The sequence below is a fragment of the Macrotis lagotis genome, chromosome 3 (genome assembly GCF_037893015.1).
Source record: "Macrotis lagotis isolate mMagLag1 chromosome 3, bilby.v1.9.chrom.fasta, whole genome shotgun sequence".
In the NCBI taxonomy this organism is placed as follows: domain Eukaryota; kingdom Metazoa; phylum Chordata; class Mammalia; order Peramelemorphia; family Peramelidae; genus Macrotis; species Macrotis lagotis.
The window spans coordinates 167,230,724-167,253,515 of NC_133660.1; the positions used below are offsets into that span (position 1 = coordinate 167,230,724).

At 34.3% G+C, this 22,792-nt stretch overlaps 1 protein-coding gene across 2 annotated transcripts in view; it reads left to right on the forward strand.

The window, feature by feature from the left end:
- CORIN (corin, serine peptidase) overlaps nucleotides 1–22,792 on the forward strand; it is a 211,302-nt gene that overhangs the window by 164,086 nt on the left and 24,424 nt on the right. For both annotated transcript variants that reach the window (XM_074229502.1, XM_074229503.1), the window contains 5 exons: nucleotides 409–640; nucleotides 4,479–4,624; nucleotides 11,722–11,829; nucleotides 15,676–15,789; nucleotides 20,088–20,198. In XM_074229502.1, the coding sequence (XP_074085603.1) occupies nucleotides 409–640; nucleotides 4,479–4,624; nucleotides 11,722–11,829; nucleotides 15,676–15,789; nucleotides 20,088–20,198 (711 nt within the window). The remainder of the gene's footprint in view (nucleotides 1–408; nucleotides 641–4,478; nucleotides 4,625–11,721; nucleotides 11,830–15,675; nucleotides 15,790–20,087; nucleotides 20,199–22,792) is intronic.

Consider the following 22,792-nt stretch of genomic DNA (forward strand, 5'->3'; position numbering starts at 1 on the left):
ATAACAAAAATTTGAAAAGGAAAACATTTCAGTAAAACCAACTATCACATCTGTGTCACATGACATCATTCACAATACTCCACAATCATAATCCTCCACCTCTCCTATAAAAGGAGGGAATTGTGTTTTCTCCGCTCTTCTTTAGAGGCCATTTTGGCCATTATAATTATAATTACGTAATGTTCAGTTTCATTTTCTTATTTTCACTTCCATTGTTATAATCTTTGTGTATATTATTTTCCTGTTTATGCTTACCCCATGGTGCATCAATTTGTGTAAAATTCTATTCTAAAATGAAATGTCTTAGAGAAGAATAAGCACTTCTGATCTGGTCTCCTACTTTTGTGATGATTTTCCTGAATTTCTTTTTACTCTACATTTAAAATGATAAATATTCTCTCTCATTAGGTCAATGTGAGCCAATCACCCTGGAACTTTGCCTCAACCTTCCCTATAATTATACAAGTTTTCCAAACTACCTTGGCCATAGGACTCAGAAAGAAGCTTCAATCAGTTGGGAGTCTTCCCTCTTCCCAGCCCTTGTGCAGACCAACTGTTACAAATATCTCATGTTCTTCGCTTGCACTATCTTGGTACCAAAGTGTGATCAACAAACAAACCAGCATATACCACCCTGCAGGTAGTATCACTGAACCATTCCTAATTCAGTCTGCATTTTGAGAGAACTAAGTTGTACATTTTTAATTGTGTCTAATGAAGGGAACTTCATTAAGGAAATGTATTTATTAAAATATTGACTTGGGATGAATAAGCAGCCTAGATGATAAAAGTCAGAATTCAGGACTCAAGTGTAAGATGAAGAGTTATGAGATGCTGTCATCTAGGTATCTGCGTATTTAAGAAAATAAAAGTTTTATTTGTTATAAATATGTGGAAAGTTGAGCACTGGAAATATTTTTTAAAATGTACAACTGCAAAACAATAAATTTGGCTTAGATTTCTTTAGGTCATTCTTCATACCAGTGAGTGAAAATTAACTTGTCATAGTAATACAGACATACATGCTAATAATATCTAAGCACACGAAGGGATATGAGGGATATCACCAAAGTATTGTATGATTGTAGAAGGAAATTTGGAAAAGTGGTATAAGTGGGAGATGGACAGTCTGAACTCTCTATTAGTATCCACAAAATGTAAAAAGACTCAGAAGAAGACTTCTAGGATGTGGGGTGGATCTTTGATGGAGGATCACTGAGGGAAAGTGGATAAGAAATTGCAAATCATGCAAAGATTTGGATAAGTGGTTCTCTGATATGATGGATGGAGACCCCCTCATCAGTGAGATCACAGACTCATTCACCTATTGAAATATACAGACATAAACCATAGTTTACATAAGCTACATAGTCCTCTAAGGAGGGGCCCAATTTTCTTTATATTGGTTCTTTTTTTTTCTTTAGCTGTTTAGAAAGGATTCATATGATCATATGAATAACTAAGATCTGAATGCCAGTCTCATAAGACTGATGGTAAAACTCCTGAAACTGAATTTCATAGGGAAAAATCCATTGAGATGTAGAGAGTGGGCAAAGATTTTGGACCATGTAGGCAGATCTCATAGAAAAGGAGTATTTCTGTGTCTAATCATCTTGAAGGACTTGATCCTTGTAAGGTATAATTATAGGCACATAACATATTCTTGCTATAGTTCCTTGTCCCAAAACTCTTAGCTCTGATCTAGGGGTACTACATTACTTTAGGCTAATGAATTTGTTTGGTTTTCTCAGTCCTTGCCTGCTTTTCTGAAGGTAGAAGTATCCAACAAAGGTGTGTTGTTAGAGTCTTGAAGTTTTGGACAGGGCAGCATATTAGTTACTGCCATCTTTTTCTATACCTTCCTTTTCAACACTCTACCTGGGTACCCTCAAATGACCTCAACTATGGAAATCCACAGCCTCTCCTACACCTCCCCTCAACACACATTCATAGTTGCATGTTAGGATTATCAGAGAATATGGTACTTACAAGATGAATGTCACAGAAAGCATTTCTCTTGTTTTATTACTTATTACATTAAATAGCCAGGATAGGATAGCATGACAATGCTGGGTCTCGACTCTGAAAGATCTGGTTCAGATCCAGTCTTAGACAATTAGCTGATGGTGTAGAATTGGAGCAAATCACTTAGCCTCATTCAGTTCCAGTTTCCTAGGATAAAATAGGCATAATAATATCACCAACCTCTCAGGGTAAAAGTGAGGATCAATGAGATTTCATATATTACAAAGGAGTTTACTTCAAAGGTAGAGCAAAAACAAACATATTTCCCCCAAAAGTTCAGGTAGCATAATCTACTCCTCCTTCCCCCTCCACATATGTATATGCTTATAAATAAATTAAGGGTCTTCAATTCATACATATAATTATAGTTGACACTAGAAGTATAAGCATGACCCTAATTAATTGATTTGCTAATAGCTGGTCCTTATTACTGGCTCCCTAAATTGAATTATTAGTTGTGATAAATATCTAATCAAAATCTCTCTCTCTCTTCTCTTATCAGATCTCAAGCAGTATTATTTTTTACCTTTCTCAGGGCTTAGCACAATATCTGGAAAATAGTACATGCTGTATAAAGGTTTATTAACTGATTGATGATGATAAAATCATTTTGCTATGTATTATATGAACTAATTTTTATCTTACAAACCTCAAAAATAACTCCTAATTTTTTTTCTATAGAAAAACTTTCCAAAGAAAACCATTTGTAATATGATTTAATTAAGGTTTTTATGGACCTAATCCTAATTATCAACATAACAAAGTATGATTCAGTTCTACTAAATTTAGTTTAAAACTTTGAGTTTTAAGATTGAAATTTTTATTGCTATTTGAAATTTGTAAATGTATTTTTTTAGAATCATAGCATTCTAGAATTTGAAGAAATCATCTGGGCAAACCTAATTTTTAAATAAAAATTAGTCTAGCCCAGAGAAGTTCAGTTGCTTGCCTATGATCACATAGTCAGGGCTGATTGAGTCAGGACTAGTCAGATTGAGTCACAGCTAGAATTCATGCCTGCTAATTTCTGCCCTATGAAATCATATTATATTTTTCTTAATATACTGATGGAAGCATTAAATAGAAAAATGATTTTGTTTCCTTCTATTGTAGTAGGCAATGAAAACTGTTCAGTGATTCCCTCATTTAATGATTGCTTTGGAAGCAAAGTGTCTTTGAATGAAGTTGTTTATATTGTATGAGAGATTAATGTTGATTGTGAGGGAAGAGGACTTAGTTACATTGTCTCAGGTACATGTTTTTTCTTGCTGAGTCAAAGCTCAGACCTTGCTGAAGAAAAGACTGTTATGATGGGATTTATCCAATTTGGTGACCTGAGATTATGGAAGCTGTTGTATGTATTATAGCCACATAATCAAAGATTTGAATATTATTTGAACTACTATTTTTTTTTTTTTAGTTTTTGCAAGGCAATGGGGTTAAGTGGCTTGCCCAATGTTACATAGCTAGGTAATTATTAAGTGTCTGAGGCCGCATTTGAACTCAGGTACTCCTGACTCCAGAGCCAGTGCTTTATCCACTGTGCCACCTAGCCACCCCAGAGAATTTACTTCTTTTTTTTAGTTGTATTTTTTGCAAGTTAATGGGGTTAAGTGGCTTGCCCAAGGCCACACAGCTAGGTAATTATTAAGTGTCTGAGGCCGGATTTGAACTTCAGGTACTCCTGACTCCAGGGCCAGTGCTCTATCCACTGCTCCACTCAGCCACCCCTAAACTACTATTGTTTTTTAAAGACATCTTATCTTGGAGTTTTTAACATGGGGTTCATGAATTTGCATTTTAACAAAATCTACATTGGTAAACTATATTTCAATAGAATGGGTTTCTTTTCTAATCATATGCATTTTGTTTTATCCATTAAAAAAATAATTCTGAGAAGGAATCTATAGGTACCAACACTCTACCAAGGAATCTCTGACAAAAGCAAAGGTTAAAATCCCTGATCTAATCCAGCCTCTATATTCTACAAAGGAGAGAAAACTCGTGTGTTTGGGGATGAAGTGACTTGCCTGGTATCACGTAATGAATTAGTAGAAGAGGTGAAATCAGAGCTCAATTCTCTTGTTTCCTATTTCAAAGATTTTTCCATGGGAATAATCTTTCATATTGTCCCCAACTTCAATGGATAGTGGACCATACAAAGAGGATCCAGAATACCCCTATTTGAAGACTTGAATCTGCATTTATCCTTACCTGGATGAGAGGAGTGGAGGGAAGAGCCTCAAAAAGCCATGATGGGAGTAGGCTTTTTATCCTAGAAGGCATCCCTGTACCTTTTAGACTCTTTCTAAGTCTGGTATATCAGATAGTGAAGGGAATTGCTGGAACCTTTTTAGGAAAATAGTCTTGGCTTGGATTGATGCTTTGTTAATTTATCAAATGTTGAAATTCTCAAAACTGTTCTGGCCTCTGACTTTTATTTACCTTTCTAGGACACTGTGTGAGCATTCCAAAGAACGTTGTGAGTCTGTGCTTGGGATTGTGGGTCTTCAGTGGCCTGAAGATACTGATTGCACTCAATTTCCAGAGGAAAGTTCAGATAACCAAACCTGCCTAATGCCTGATGAAGATGTAGAAGGTTATTATTGTTGTTGTGTTATCATTTTTTTGATATTGGAAAGGGTTTGTGCATTTCAGGTTCATTGAGATTTTTATTTCTTCTTTAATTTCAATCACCTTCATTATTTCTTATCACCTGAGCCTTATCTGTTAAACATTACCCCTTCTTTTTTCAAAAAAATATTTATTTTCCCAATTATATATAAAGATAGTTTTCAGTATTCACTTTTGTAAAGTTTTCTCCCTTCCATCCTTCCCTTCTTCTACTCTAAAATAGCAAGGTATCTGATATAGGTTATACACGCACAACCAAAACATTATCATTTCTTTGTCTTTTTAATGGTAGTGGCAAGAATGAAGTATGATGCAGGCAATCATCTTACAAATACCAGATTATGATTATTTATTATAAAAATGCCCTCTGGGGGCAGCTAGGTGATTCAGTGGATAGAGCACTGGCCCTGTAGTTAGGAGGATCTCAGTTCAAATTCAACTTCAGACACTTAAAAATTGCCTAACTGTGTGGTCTTGGACAAGTCACTTAAGCCCAGTGCCTTAAATAAATATATTTTTTTTAAAATGACCTCCATACAGATGTCCAATGATGGAATCCTCCCACAGCCTCTTATGTGGGTTTATTCTGACAACCTAGGGGGGAGGAGCCCCTTCTTACTTCTGGGAGATAGGATGGATAATTGACTTTCTTCCCCAAGGAAGGATTATTCTCTTTTGACTGGTTGAGTAGATCATAAGAATCATAAATTTAGAGCCAGGAGGTCATTTCTCCTTTTGCTTTCTCCTTTGTAGAATAAAGAGGTTGGATTAGATCAGGGATTTTAACTTTAGTTTTTGTTATAGATAGATAGATAGATAGATAGATATGTCATAGATAGATAGTTACAGATCATTTAGTCCAACTCACACATTTTGTAGGTGAAGAAACTGAGGCAGGGAGAGATTAAATGATAAATCCAAAGTCATGCATATATTATGTGGCATAATAAGAATTCAACCCAGGTCTTCTGACATAGAATCCAATACTCTTTCTATTCTGCCAGACTTTTCCCTAGGAATTCCTTCTAGTAGGAAAAGAAAGGAAAAGAAACCATTCTTCCTACAAGAAGAAGCATGGGAATTGCATCTTGGTTAGGAATAGCCATTTTTTGTTTATTGTTTGGGATTAATTTATTATGTATTATATAGCTTATGGTTCTTACAAAATTCTTATTTTAAAAAAGAAAAGCAGTTACAGATTTTGATTTTGATCTCATTTCATTTTGATCCCAGTGCCTCTTAACATTTCTACAATATGACAACTAGGGTGCACCTATTAGACCTTTGATGATTTCCTGTCAGTAATTAATACCTCAGGGTGTGCAGGGAGGATGAAACATCATTTGTCCAAGGATCAGAACCTCAAACTTGCATCTCTAGCTTATAAGGCTTCTATCTCTAGCACTGCCTTCCTTTCATTGCCTCCTTATTCACTAGACTAGTTTCCAAATAACTTTTGGCAATTAAAAAAATCAAATCTACAGTCAAAGGAGGATAATTTGTTACCATTAATAGTATCAGAAGAATGTGATATGACTTTGGAAATAATTTGAAAAAAATTATGGAATATTCCAGTTTAATGATATCTTGGAAACTTTTTTGTTCAATTCCTTTAGATGCATGAATTCCTTCTATGATATCCCTGGCAAATGAACCCTCATCTTTTTTTTCTATTTTTCCCCCCCTTCTTTTCTTTCTTCTCTTGCTTATTCCAGCCCCAAAGAAGTTCCTCTACTATTATTATATAGTGAAGCCAAGAATTTTCCAAACTCACTTTGTATACAGTTCACTTTGCTGCAAGGCATACTTTGAGTATTTTCTTCTGTTACTGCTCTGCCAGGCTTTCCATCAAGTTTAATAAAACTCCAACCCTTTTCTCCTCTCACTCAGATTGGAATGTAAGCTTTGGGAGGGTAATCTTACTGTGTTCTGTTTCTTCTTTGTGTCTGCCTTCCTCTCTCTTACCCCCATATTTTTATAGGTTAAAACATAGATTCCTTTCCTTGGCAGTGAGGGTATCGAGAAGTCTGACTCCAACAAACATTTTCGGTTTTATTTGTACTTTCTTTCATTACTCTGTATCTGCAAAACTAGAATATAAGCTATTCTCTGAGTTTGTCCTTTCCTCGTGCTTTTCTGCATTTGCTCAGGTTCTGCCCCATGCCTGGAATGTTTCCCTACATATATTATCCTGTAGAAATTCTTGTTATTCATGGTCCAGTTCAAGTGTCTCATTCTCTAATCCTTCCCTTATTCCCCAAGCTGAAAGTTCTTTCTCCTTAACAGACTTTCTTATGGTACTTTTCCTGAAACTCTCCTTTATTGTGATGACTTTCTCATTTATATTAATTCTCACATGTATCACACTTTTAATTATACATGTGAAATACTTTAAAAAATCGAAATAGATTATAAACCCTTTTTTTGTTTTTTTTTGCGAGGCAGTGACTTGTCTAAGGTTACACAGCTAAAGAATTATTATGTGTCTGAGTTCAGATTTGAATTCAGGTCCTCCTGACACCAGGGCTGGTGCTCTATCCACTGCATTATCTAGCTGCCCCAAATTATAAACTCTTGAAGACTTAGGAACTAAGTCTGTTTTTTTTTTAATTTCAGCACAGCAATCTTTACATAGTAGGTGTTGCTTAAATGATTATTAAACTGATATGGATAGTAAAGGATCAATAAATGAATAAATGTTTTAGAGTTCCATTTGATTTTATGACCTTTTTTCTACCTGAATATAGACAATACTTTATACATAGGAAATAAATTTCTACCTCTGTTATTGAACTTTCTTCCTGCAGTTATATGTGTCTAGTTATACTTGGCAAGGATGAAACTGCATCCTCTTACTACTTCTCTTCCTTAAGTTTAGTTTCCCCATCACAGTGGTGAATATTACCATAATATAGAAACAAAAAAGAAAGAAACCTTATTTGTTGATTTTCATTTGTGACCATACTATATTCTGCATTTATTCTGTTGCCAAATCATTCTTCTCTCTTCATTGAGGTGCAAAATTGTTGTTTAGTCCTTTTCAATTATGTTTGACTCTTTGATCCCTTTCAGGATTTTCTTGGCAAAGATACTGGAGTTTTGCCATTTTTTCTCCAACTCATTTTACAGATGAGGAAATTGAGGTAACTTGGATTAAATGATTTGCCCAGGATCACAAAACTAGAAAGTGTCTGAAGCCATATTTGAACTCAGATTTTTCTGACTTTAAGATTACAACTCTATCCATTGTAATACCTAGCTGCTCTTCTGTGGATTTCATATACAAATCTATCCTTTTTTCCTTTATTCTGTAATTCCAGTTTTCTAAGCCCATTTCATCTCTCCTTTGTGACCTTCTCATTTCTCTACTCTTACTATCCCTTTGGAGTCAGTCAGTGCCAAAGTTAATTTCTACATGCTCTGTTTAACCTTGGTACTTTTCTGGGGCTTTAAAATAACCTCTCATTTCTCAATAGATTAAGGTCTTTGGGCTTCCTCAAAATGTTTTATGAGGATGCACTGAGAGGCATCCTGGTTGGTCTTGGAATCAGAGTAAGAGAACTGGGTTTGAGTCCTAATTCTGACAATTTGTAACAGAGTTATTACTGCAGGATAAATTCCTTTCTCCATTCAGAATAATTATACTAACAGTACTTCCTCATGGGATTATTGTGAGGAAATCACTTTGTAAACTTGAAAGTATTATAGAAAAGGTATGCTTTTCTTGCCACATTTTCATAACAGTCTTCCTTCTATTACTTTGTTAAGTTGGAAGAGAATTAGCTAATTTCCAAATAGCTATATTGCAAAAAAGTGAAAAATTAGGCTTCAGTTGCTCTATTCCTGTTAACAGTGATTCCTGTTATACTTAACTACCATAATATCATACCAACATAATTCTTTTGTTTAGATATTATGAAAATGCTGAATAACAGTTTATTTCCTTGTATTTATTTGTCTCTTGCTATTTTATCTTATAAATTCTCACAAGACAAAAGAGTGTAATAATTTTATGTAATTTGTACATGACCCAACACAATTCTACAGATAAATAAGCACTTAATATACTTAAATTTCATTTGTCCATTATTATATAATGAGTGACTCCATATAAGTTCATTTTTCTGGATAATCAAATGACACGAATTCACATATCTTATAGTTCACATTGCACCAATTTAAAAAATACATATATATATTATTTATTTATTCATTATTTATTTATATTATTTATTTTTTCATTATAAATTCTTTTCCTCTCTCTTTCCCCTTTCCCATCCACTGAGGAAGCAAACAATGTGATATTTATTATGTATGTGAAATCATGCAAAACATATTTCCAAATAGCTATATTGCCAAAAAAAGTGAAAAATTAGGTTTTGCTCTGTACTCAGACCAAATCAGTTCTCTCTCTGAAGTTGGATAATATTCTCATCATAAATTCTTTGGATTTGCCTTGATCATTGAATTGATCAGAGTAAGTATTTCACAGTTAATCATTATTACAATGTTGTTACTGTGTACAATATTTTGCTTCTGTTCACTTCATTCTGTTGAAGTTCTTTTAAGTCTTTTCAGAGTTTTTGGAAATCATCTGCTTATATTCTTATAGAATAATGCTTACATATTCTTATAGAATAATGATATCTTATCACAATCATGTACCTTAACTTGTTTAGCCATTCCCCAACTGATGGGCATTCCCTCAGTTTCCAATTCTGTGCCACAACAAAAAGAACTTTTATAAGTATTTTTTACCTATAGGTTCTTTCTGCTTTTCTTTGATCTCTTTGGGATAGAGGCCTAGTAGTAGGTAATGCTAGGTCAAAGGATATGGAGAGTATTATAGCTCTTTGGGCATGGTTCTAAATTTTTCTCTAGAACGGTTGAACTAGTTCACAATGACACATGCCCTCTAGCTTATATCTGTTTACCTTTTTTATCATGTTCATCAATCTGATAGGTTATTTTATTTTATATTTCTCTAATGTACGAGTCAAAATAATTTTTTCATATGATTATAGATAAGTTTGATTTCTTCTTCTGAAAAATGCCTGTTCATCCTTTGATCATTTATCAATTGAATGATAATAGCAATTTTGAAAGTTTTTAACTTAATTTGATATCTTTTGTATTTATATCACATTTATTTCTGAATATATCCTTCCTCCTCTACTCAAGCCTTCCTTCCAAATAATAATTTAAAAGATAAGACAGAAAAACCAGCCAACAGATAAACAATATGTACATTTTTATGCCTGTTGTCTAATAACTCTGGGAAAAAAGGTGCATTTTCTCAACTCTTTTTCTAGGTCATGTTTACATTGTTCTGGTATCTATGTATCTTGTTCTTGGTTCTGCTTACTTCATCTAACATCCCTTCAAATGTCTTCCCATGTGTCTCTGAATTCTCATTTGCCATTTCTTACATTGAAGTCATTTATAATTATATTCATGTGCCACATGGCATTTCTAATTAATGAGTATCTAAAAGTCATTGTTTTAAAAAATGTATGAAAATATGTGCAGCAATTGTGTCGTTTATTCTATTTGTGTCCATAGTGCCTCTCACGATGTCAGACACATAGTTGGCCCTAAAATACTTCTTGATTCACTGGATAATGGGCTGTGTATTTAATCCACTTACTGGAAAGCACATTGAAGATAAGGTAGCTTTTGCTTGACAATCTAAAGTCTTTATCATTACTGCCAAGTATTAGACTATGTTGTAATACAAGGTACTGACAGGCTGCTGATGTATGGAAGTAGATTATCAGTTTTCTTCTTTGTATTCACTTGTCACTTATGACAATTGGAAGCATCCATGTCCAACTTTCTGCTTATAATCTTTTGTAGTTGAAATGATTAGATAACCAAACTATTTAGGACTAGGTCAGCGCCCCAGTAAGCTCATACTTTAATTCTATATAGATAAGTTCTCAGTTTGTATGCACACTGATTTAGGTCCAGTGATTTAAAAAAATAGAAATGGATTTAAATATTTGAAAAGCATTTTTACATACATATATTATCTCCAGCCCTTACAACTCAGTGTTATAAGCAGGTATTGTGATTTAACAGGGAAATAAACGATTTTGAGGCCATTTTAAACTCATCTCCCACTATTCTCCTGATTTTCTTATTTTCTCTGATTTTCTCTGATAATTATTTAGAATACAGGTGTGCTTGGCTCAGAGCAAACTATCTAATCCTTCTATCCTGTACCCTATAAGCAGTGGCTCTCCTGATACGAAAAAGAAGATAAGAATAGAGCAGTCATGCAAAAACTTGTTTTATGTAATTCGTTTTTCTTTCCTTGTCACAAAGTATTTGATTTATTATATTCCAGCTTACACATAGGACTAGTTAATTTGAGAGATATTAAAAGTCCATATGCTTCCAAAATATTTCCAGGTCTTTAATGGACACTTTTAAAATAGGTATATTGACTGGTAAGAATAGTTTTTGAAGCATTATCTGTCTTTGATATGAATGAATTTATTCAGTTAGCTAGCAAAGAAGATATGCCTGAGGATATAGGTAAGAAGATATGAAAGTTTTGAGGTAAAAGAGGTAGAAAAAGAGAAGTTCATAGTTTGGTTTACTTCTAGGGATAAAAGACTGGAGTGAATGATCAAAGTGGGTAGAGTGAGATAAATTGCAAAATAGGAGAAGAATCTTTTGTACATAGTAGGTCAAGAAATCATAGATTTAAAGTGAGAGGGGACCTTAGAGGTCATATAGTCCAGTCCCCTCATTTTAGAACTGATGAAATTGAGGCCTCAAAAAGTGAAGTTAATCATTTAACGTCATGCAGTAATTGATGGAAAAGCCAGGATTTGGTCCCAGATTTTCTGATTCCAAATGGTACTCTTTCATCTACACCATTTTGACCTTTAATATAGAATTTGCCAAAGTTCATCTACTTCATTTTTGCCTAGGGACAGTCTTGTCAACCACTGACATCTTTATCTAATATCTCTCTGACCCCTATTTCCAATGAAAATGTATTATTTGTTTCATGAGTTTCAAGATTGACACCAATATCATTCATATCAATAGAGTGCTCACCTAGCCATTTCAAGTGCCGATCAGGAAGGTGCATTCTGGCTTCTAGAAGATGTGATGGGCAGGCTGACTGTGAGGATGACAGCGATGAAGAACACTGTGGTATGTAACAGAGCTGGCTCTTTTCTTCGTTTGAAGAGCAGTAGTTATGTAGAGAGTCTGGGTGGGGGAAGGATTCTGGTTCTTTCACTGAATATAACTCAGTAAAAGGGTTGGAAGAAATCAATGTTATTTTGACTATTTCTTATGCTGCCTAATAAACATTTGAGAGAGAAATCCCTGGCAAACTTGAAAAATGTACTTGAAAATGAAAGTTAAAATTTGGGGGGCAGTTAAGTGGCACAGTGGATAGAACATAGGTCCTGGAGTCAGGAGGTCCTGAGTTCAAATCAAGTCATTTACTAGCTCTGGTGATCTTGGAAAGTCACTTGAACCTGATTTTCTCACCAAAAAAAATTTATATAATTTTTGATCTTGAGACTCATAATGGTGATTACTCCTGAAAAAAGGAAGAACTTTATTTATATCCCAAATGTAGCTTGGGGGAAGAGTTAGGGAATCCTAACCAGCTGTTGTTTGGTAGTAGGGTGGGGATTGTCTGATTTTGCAATTTCATTGACACAGGGAGTTCTCAGTAAGAAAATTCCTTCTCGGGGTGGCTAGGTGCACAGTGGATTGAGCACTGACCCTTGAGTTCAAATTTGACCTCAGACACTTAAATAATTACCTAGCTGTGTGGCCTTGGGCAAGTCACTTAACCCCATTGCCTTGCAAAAAAAAAAGAAAGAAAATTCCTTCTCCCGTGTAGTTTGGTGCCTAATTTCTACTGTAATTTATATTCTGAGAGAGATACCTAGGTTACTGAAAAATTAAATAATTTACTCAGGGTCACAGACGCATGTATCAACCCAGATCATTCTGACTTTGAGGTTGGTCCCTTTCACCACTATGTTTCAGTGCCTGTCTGCCAGTTTTTATTCTCTTTTAAAGATAAATTTGTATACATCATTTTTATAATTAACACAAAATTTCGTAATCATTCAATATAATTGATATCTGATTATCAAAGGGAACTTGTGCAGTTTTAAGTAGCATTTAGTTCTTAAAGCCTAATTTTAATTAAATTTTGGTTTTCAATGCTCTTTATAACGATCTGTACACAAAGGATGTAAACTTTTTCCTGGCATTTCTACTATTGAGCTTCAACCTCACAAGCATTAAAACACCAGAAATATCAATGATAATCTCAAAAGGGTACCCCAAGTCTCTTTCCATTTCTGACAACTAACCTTTGACCTTTTTGTACTCTTAGATTGTAGCAGGGCAGAAACCAGGGCATAAGTCCTTTCAAAACAGTACACAGAATAAGTGAGTGACCATTTGAACCTGACTTGAGTTTTGATTATTTTGCTCATCCTATTTTCAAAACTTTTCTTGACCCTTTTTAGTATTGAGAAACAATCCATCTTTTACCCAATCATTTTTATTTTCCTGACCTTTAAGTTATGAAATATTGCCTTGTTTCCTAAAATGTATTTCTATGGAAGATCTTGCTCTTCTTGGGATTAGACAAAATGTCATAAGCATTCAACAGAATTCTTATCTGCTGCTATAAATATGAAAGATTGCATCTGCTGGAAAATTGCAGCTGCCAGGAGTGACCTGACATTGACCATGGAAAATATTGTGGTGGAGGGGACATCCAGTGTTTTGAAGTTTGCAAAACTAGAATCTCAGATGGTGATGATATACTAGAATTTAAAGTTGAAATTATATTTTAGGTGGTATAAAGATGTTTGAAGTAGACAATGGGGGTTTCCAATATTAGGAAAACGCCAAAGGTGAGGAAGGTGACGGAGAAAGGGAAGATATAATTTACATTAGAAAACAGAGGTCTGGTGTAGGATTTAGGAAGAGATGATTGTTGAGAAAATGGGATTCTACTTTTAAAAAATTGAAAGCTCAATGATGCTTAAGCAAATTTTTAAAAATTCATTTTTCTATTTCTGAGAATTTAAGGATCACCATCAGCACTTGTAAATTAAGTTCAATAATTCCTTGAGGATTGATGTCTTAATATTTATTGAGCATAGAAGGGGGCTAATGAGAATTTTAAAAGCAGCTAAAATAAACTTGCTTGATTAAAAAGATTCACAATCACAGTGATTATTAAAAAAGGATCCAGCCCACTTCTGCAAAATAGTTTTTGTATATTAATTTGAATATGGACATGTCTTGTGTTTTGAGAACCTACAATACTTCAAACCAAATAATTCAGTTCTATTAAATGAACACTTATTAAGCAGCTACTATTTGCTCAGAGCTTGGAACACAACTTTCCAAAGAAATGATGTTATAAATAGTGATTAGATTTTTCAGGCTCTTCTGGAAAAGTCTTTGTTTCCTTTTTTTTTTCTTTTCATTGGATTGCTCCACTGATATACCAGGGAAATTCTATAGGTATAAATATATTCAGATTTCATGAACTTGTTTAACAAAATCTTTCACAATGTCTTTATTGGCAAGGTACAGAAACTTAGCCCCAATGGTCAAAGGTACTTGCATCTAACTATGTCTATGTCCAAAGAATGTTGATCAATATATTGATGTCAAATTTGAAGGGGGGTCTGCAGCAGTATGACAAAGGGACTCCCTGATGTTCAATATTTTTATGATACTTGATAATGAACTTAAAAAAATCTGCAATTAACTTGAAATCAAAGAACTAGTAAATTCACTGGGTAACTAATAGACTGGGATTTGATAATATTTTGAAAGGCAATATCCGTGGACTATACTTATTAGATAAATTTCAACCGGCATAACTATAAGGTCCAGCAATTGTGTTAAACAAATCAGTGTACAGCAAAATACAACATATGACTAGATAGTAGTACCTATGAACAAAGATTCAATTTCCATAAATTCTTCCAGCCAGTATTTTGGCACCCTCTTTTTCCTTTCTTCACTCCCTTTCCAGAACTGAATGGACATCTGTGTCACTCAGGAAGACCTCTGTATAGAGATTCCTTCTATGATCTGCTCATAGAAAAAAATGGGATACATTTACTATAGCTATCATCAAGAAGAATAGGGCATTATCTCAAAGTGATCTAGATAATAACTATATCAAAATCAAATGACCTTTAAGATGAACAAATATGCAGATCATTTTATTTGATTATTTACTGTCTTCTGGTTCAGTTTACTTGTGATTGTCTATTTAATATTACATTTCTAACCATATGAACCTAGTGATTATAAATTTATAAGTCTGAGCATATGATATAGTTCATAAGTTGGTTCTGGGGACACTTCTAGAACAAGAATGCCATATATTCTTTTATTTTTTAGTTTTTTAGCAAGGCAATATAAGTGACTTGCTCAAGGTCACACAGCTAGGTAATTATTAAGTCTCTGAATCAGATTTGAACTCAGGTCCTCCTGACTCCAGGGCCAGTGCTCTAACCATTGTGCCACCTAGCTATCCTACCAAATATTCTTTGAGCAATGACAGAAGCTTTGAATCTGCAAAGATAACTATGTTGAAGGGATGACAGCCATGTATAGGCATCAGTACTTTATCTCACACTCTCCTTCCTCACACTTTTTCCATCTGCCATGCCATAGTATCTTTATAACTTGTGTGTAAATATGTTGTTGTGCTTCTAATGACTTTTCCCTGTGTTCATTATACAGTAATGTTCATGCATTTTGTCATTTTCAGATTACATTGTTAATATTCAACCACGTTTAACCTGTGTTAACATAGAACAGTCATGGATTTAGTTAAAATATAATTTTAATAAAATGCTTCAAAATGCGATCTGAAAATGCAAACAATGCTGAATAATTCCCCTGATATGATGTTAAAAGGAAAAGGCTTTATATTTCCATTTCAGGTTTTCACATATGGCTGTTAGAATGAATGTGAACCTCTGTTTCTAGGTTGCCAAGAGAGAGGTCTTTGGGAATGTCCTGCCAGCAAACTGTGTATCAAACACGAAGTGATTTGTGATGGGTTTCCAGACTGTCCTGATAAGATGGATGAAAAAAACTGCTGTGAGTAGGTGTATGAATTTATCTGTGCTGCCTTTTCATCCTAAACACTTTATTTCTGCATCTTAGAATTAGCCCTTTGCCAAGAGGACTTCTCCCCAGTAGCTCTGAATGATTTATCCACATGGGCATAGGGACCTTGCTTTCTTATTCCTAGTGAGTTTTAACAAAGGGGAGTGGAGTCTGTTCACTGCTAGTTTTACATTACTGTCTCCTCTGCTGCCCATGGAGACTATTTCTATAGGTGGAAAAATCTTTCTTTTGTATGTTGTATTATTAAAAAAAAAAACTTCATGATGAGATTTTATATCTTTAATGAACTTACATCTGCCTTACATTAACTATGCAATGGTTTTTTTTAAAAGGTATTGAAACCACTCCATTTCATACTCATAAAATAATAATATAACCTTTGAAACAGGCACTGCTTTTTGCCCTTATTTCTCAGTTCTTTTCACAGTGTTTGGTATATGGTAATTCTTAGTGATAGTTGATTGACTGAGAGAATTTTAGGCAAGACATGTTAACTTTAGTTTTTAAATTTAATTTAGCATTTTATTTTTCCTCAATTACATATAAACGACTTTAAATGTTTGTTTTTAAAATTGAGTTCCAAGGTGGAGGATTCTGGGAAGATGGTGGAGTAGGTCAGAAAATTCCAAGGTCTCCAGATTTTTTTTACAAATCAGTCAAAAAGTACCTCAGGGTGAATGTAGAGCAACCATGATAAATAGGAGTTGGGGCATAATAGTGATATGATACTCCTGGGACAACTGGAGATCCAAAGAAGGATCCCTGGTCCAAGCTTTAGGAGGCCAACTTCTTCTAAGAGCAAGAAGAAAACCCTAGGGGCAGCTGGGTTGGGAAGTAGCTTTCTCCTCAATGTCAGGAATTCTCACCTCCTGGACAATGTGGTGAAATAGGTCTGGGGTAGTGGAGACAAGAAAGAGAACCTCTGCTGAGAAAGGACACCAGGCCCAGGTGTGCTGCTGAGACAGTCCTGGGCAAGCAGGACCCAGCACCTGCTCAGGGAATGCAGAAGCAGTGGTGCTAGGATGCTACTGGTTGTGGACATTTGCAGGAGAACAGAGTTCTCCATCTTAGTTCCAGGCCAGAGGGGAGAACTGAAGGCTGTAACCATTGGAGGGTTCTGTGGAAGTAAGATCGTTTCCAGCACAGAATGCATAGAAACCCCAGCTATGGCTTGAAGGGGGGGAAGGAATACAGAAGTCGGACTCAAGACAAAACTCCTGAGGCCAGAAATACTATCCCACATACCTCAAGTCCAGTGGTGAATATAATAATGAGTTGCTAAAAAATAAAACAAAAAAACTTTAAAAATGAGCAGGCAAAGGAGAAATAACCTTACCACAGGTAGTTACTATGGGAATAGAGAAGACCCAGGATTTACTACAAATGAAGATGCTGAAGCAAAAAAAAAAGCTTCACCAACCCCAAAGACTAACATTAAATGATGACCTACCTGCTCAAAAAAGAATTCATAGAAGAACTCAAAAAGACTTTAAAAATCAAATAAGAGTGACAGTTAGGTGGCCCACTGGATAGAGCACCAGCCCTAGAGTCAGGAGAACCTGGGTTCAAAACCAGCCTCAGACACTTAATACTAACTAGTTGTGTAACCTTGGGTGAGTCACATTGCCTGACAAAAAAACCAACTCAAACAAACAAAAAACCAAAACAAGGCAAAAATCAAATAAGAGAGATTGAGGGAAAATTAAAAAAGAAAATAAGAACAATCCAAGAAAAACAAAATTATGAAAAGAAAGTAAACAAATTAGAAAAAGAGTTCCAGGATCTTAAGGGGGAAAAAATAACTCTTTGAAAATAAGAACTGACCAAGGGAGAAGTGAGTGAAGTTATGAGACCAAGAAATAATAAAATAAAATAAAATATAAAAAAATGAAAAAAAATAGAAGAGAATGTGAAACAACTGACTACCTGAAAACTACAATCAGAAAAAGAATCTTTATATAATGATACAAGATATAAAGAAAATTATCCTGAATTATTAGAATAAGAGGGAAAAGTAGAAATAGAAAAAAATTCACTGATCACCACCTTGAAAAGGAATCCTATGAGGAAAACTGTCAGGAATATCATAGCTAAATTCCAAAATTCTTAGGTTGAGGAGAAAATATTAAGAACAAGAAAAGAAAACAATTCAAATATGACAGAGCCACAATTAGAATTACACAAGATCTGGCAGTGGCTACTTAAAAAGGCCGAAGATATTGGAACTATATGTTGAAGAGCAAAAGAACCGGGATCATGACTGAAAATATCATACCCAATAAAGTTAATCCTGAAAGGAAAAAAAAAATACATTCACTGAATTGACAGGCTTTCAGGATTTTGTTGAGAATAGGCCTGCCATATAAGAACCAAAAGAGATATAAGGTAAACTTTAAAAAGTAATTACAAGGACTCAAAAAGGACAAATTACTTACTAACTGTATATGTAAACTATATGTCCAAGATTGTTATTAGTGATCGAATACTTTGAAGGAAAGAAGGGGAGGGCTGACTAGGTTGAGAAAATATTTTAAAAATAGTTATCTTGTGCAAATAAGGTGTAAGAGGAAGAACTGATACAGAGAATTAGAGGGGGGAGGAGAGGCAGTTCTGGAAACCTCATTGGGAATGGGTAAAAGAGGGAATGATGCATACATTCATAATATATGTATTTATTATGCATACCCCAAAACCTTTTAAATTCAGAAAGAAATAAGAGGAGATAGGAAGGGTATTGAATTAGAGGGTAAGGAAAATAGGATAAGAGGGTATATAGAAGGGTGTGTATATATCAATGGGGAGTGGATATAGAAGGGGTTTAAGGAGGGATTCTTGGAAGGGCAAAAGGTTTAGGAGTAAGAGGGCAAAGTAGCAAGTAGAAGCAAAGTAGAGGAGTGAGGAGGGGTTGTTGCTTTAAGGAAGTGTTATAAAAATGATATATAGATATCTATGTATCATATGTCTGCATGCAGGTATGCATATATATATGCATATAAATATCTCTCTATATATATGGGTGTGTATATGTATGTGAATGTTTAAATATATTTATATACGTATGTATATGTATCCTTGCTTAATTATAGAGCTGAGGGGTGAGAGGGGGAAAAATAATCAATGCATAGCAGAGAACAGAAGAAAACCAAGGAAGCAAAAGAAAGGTGAACATTTTGAACACAATGTGTGATAGTTATTAAAAAGGCTTTCTTGAAATGAAAATTTATATCATGAATCCTCTATTATGCTTTGCTCTGCACATGTTAGTGGTTTTATTTAAAATAAAAAAATACATCCAAAAAAATTAAAACATGAAAAAATTGAGCTACAAAGTCTCTCCTTCCTTTTCTCCCCACTCCCCTCATTGATAAGGAAAGAAATTTGATACAGGTAATACATATGTAGTCATGCAAAATGTATTTTAATATTTGTCATGTAAAAGAAAACATAGAAATAAAAAAGCTAAGAAAAATAAAATAAAGTATGTTTCGATATGAATTCAGTTCTTTCTCTAGGGATAGATAGCATTTTTCATCAGAAGGTCAAGACAAAATGTTGAAATACTATGAATGACATTTGTATTATATTCTAAGATTTTCAAAGCACACTCCCCACTTCAACTCTATGAAATAGTGTATGGTCATTTCTATTTTAAAGATAAGGGAACTAAGTCTCATGAGACTCAGAACGAAGTTTGATTCCAGGTCCACTTTCTACTACAAAATTCTGACTAGAGCTTCTCTCTCACTCTTTTATTCCCCTTGTAGGGTCTCCAAGTTTCTCTTTCAGAAACCCAATGCTTTCTAGGTTCTTGGGTCCCTCCTGCAAGTAAAGAAAGCAAATTCATTTACACTAAGCTGTCCTTGACAAAGTGTTACCCCTCCCAAGAGTAATTGCATTTTAAAGTAGAACTACTAAAAGAAGACAAAAATAGAGCCAATAAAATAAATCACCAAAGGTAGCTTTTCAAGTCCTATAGCAACTGAGTTAAGTATTTCACCATCTAGGTGAAAGATTGTGCTGCCTTTGCTTAGAACTAGTGTGTATATACAGTCTTTCATATTAAATGTAATGAATAAAAACATAACTTTTCTTGCTTTTAGGGTTTTTTTTTTTTTTTTTGCTGTTCAGAAATAGAAATGGCCAAAAGTAATGGTTTAGGATCCTTAACTATCCAAGAACCTGGTAGCCATCACCATAATTTTTTCAAAACATAAAATGAACATTTTAGGAATAATCACAATTATCTCTATGTTTGTTTTCAATGCCAGCACTTTGCCAAGAAGATGAACTAGAGTGTGCCAATCATGATTGTGTATCCCGTGATTTGTGGTGTGATGGTGGAGTAGATTGTTCAGATAGCTCTGATGAATGGGACTGTGGTAAGTCTGCCCTTTCTGCTCCCTGCTCTAAGTGAGAGTGGTCTTATAGCTATTAAAGCTCAAAGATTACTGTGTCTTTTTGCCCCCATTAAAAACAAAGACACCAACAGTACATCTTTATTTTTAGAATTGTGATAGAACTTACTTCTCCTATTTCTAGGTAGAAGAAATTTTTCTTTAAATAATAGTTTTTATATTTATATTTTAGTCATGTCCAACTCTTTGTGACCCTTTTTGGGGTTTTCTTGGCAGAGATACTGAATGATCTGACATTTCTTCTCCAGCTCATTTTGTAAGATGAGGAAACTGAGGCAAACTGGGTTACATGACTTAAACAAGGGTTACACAGCTAGTAAGTATCTGAGACTAGATTTGTAGGAAGATGAATCTTCTTGATTCCAGTCCCAGCATTCTATCTATTGTGCCACCTAACTACCCACTTTCTTTTTCTTTTGTTGAATGTTGTTTTACTTTATTTTTTCAAGTACATGCAAAGATAGTCTTCAACATTCATCTTTTTTGTAAGCTTTTGAGTTCTATATTTTTCTACCTCCCTCCCTTCCTTCCCTCCTCCCCACAACAGAGAATAATCTAATATAGGTTATCCATGTACAATCATGCTTTACATATTTCTAAATTACTCATGTTGTAAAAGAAGAATTAAAAGAGAAGAAAAACCCATGAGGAAAAAAAGAAAAGAAAACTTAAAATTAGTTTAAAAGTGAACATAGTATACTTGGTCTGCATTCAGACTTCATAGTTTTTTCTTTGCATGTCAATGGCATTTTCCTTCATAAATCTCTTCAACGTCAGTTCATGCAAGTCTTTCCAGGTTTTTCTAAAGTCCAGCTGCTCGTGATTTCTTTCGGAACAGTAGTGCTACATCACACTCTTATATCATAATATGTTCAGCCATTTTCCATTTGATGGGCATTCCCTCAATTTTCAATTCTTTGCCCCTGCAAAAAAGAGCTACTATAAATATTTTTGTATGTGTGGGCTTTTTCCACTTTTTCATGATTTCTTTGGGATATATGCCTAGCAGTGGTATTGCAGGATCAAAAGGTATGCATGATTTTATTGCTCTTTGGGAGTAGTTCCAAATTGCTCTCCAGATTGGTTGGATCAGTTCACAACTCCACCAACATTGTAGTATCCTACTTTTCCCACATCCCTTCCAACACTGATCATTTTCCTTTTTTGTCATTTTATCCAATCTGGTGGGTGTGAAGTATTACCTCAGAATTGTTTTCCTTTGCATTTCTCTAAAAGGATTTAGAACATTTTTATGTGACTATAGGTAATTTTTTTCCTTCCTCTGAAAACTGTCTGTTCTTATCCTTTGACCATTTATCAACTGAATAATGACTTCTATTCTTATAATTTTGACTCAGCTCTCTCTATATTTTAGAAATGAGTCTTTTATCAGAAGCACTAGCTGTGAAAATTGTTTCCCAGTTTTCTGCTTTCCTACAATCTTGGTTGCATTAATTTTATTTGTGCAAAATCTTTTTAATTTAATATAATCAAAATTATCCATTTTTTTCCAGCAATACCACTACTGTACTCCAAAGAAATCATGAAAAACATCCCACATGTAAAAAAATATTTATAGCAGCTTTTTGTAGTGGTAAAGAATTAAAAATAAGGGAATGCACATCAATTGGGGAATGACTGAACAAATTGTGGTATTTGAATGAGATTCAAGAAGAAATCATGTGGGATGAAACTTCAGAATAGCCTAGAAAGACTTGCATGAACACATGCTGAGTGAAGTGAGCAGAACCAGAAGAACATTATACATACTAAAAGCAACTTTGGGTGATGATCAGCTATGATGGACTTATTCACTTCAGCAGTACAATAATCAAAGACTTGTGGTGGAAAATAGCATCCATATACAGAGAAGGAACTCTGGAGATTTAAATGCAGACCAAAGCTTACGATCTTCAAATTTTATAAATTGTCTTACGTATTTATTTTTTATCCAATTTGATTTGGTTCTTCTTTACATGTATAGCCTATATTAGATTGCTCTGTCAGGGGAGGGGAAAAAAAAGGAGGGAAGGAGACAAACCTTGCCAAAAATGATCATTGAAAACTACCATTGAATGTAGTTGGAAAAATAAAGTATTTAAAGAAACAAAAACAAAATTATCCATTTTGCATTTTATAATGTTTTCTATCTTTTGTTTGATCATAAATTCTTTCCCTCTCCATAGCTCTGACAGATAAGATATTCCTTGATCTCCTCTTTGGCTTATGGTATCATCCTTTATGTCTAAATCATGTACCCATTTTGACCTTATCTTGATAGGTATAGGGTGGGAATGTTGGTTAATGCCTAGTTTCTACTGTATTATTTTTAAGTTTTTATAAGCAGTTTTTCTTAAATAGTGACATCTTATCCCAGAAGCTAAAGTCTTTGGGTTTATTAAATAATAGATTACCATAGTAATTCACTACTGTTTCTTTAGTACCATATCTATTCCATTGATCCATTTCTCTATTTCTTAACTAGTACCAAAATGGTTAAGCCACTTAATATTATAATTTTAAATCTGGTGGGCCTAGGCCACCTTCCTTTGCATTCT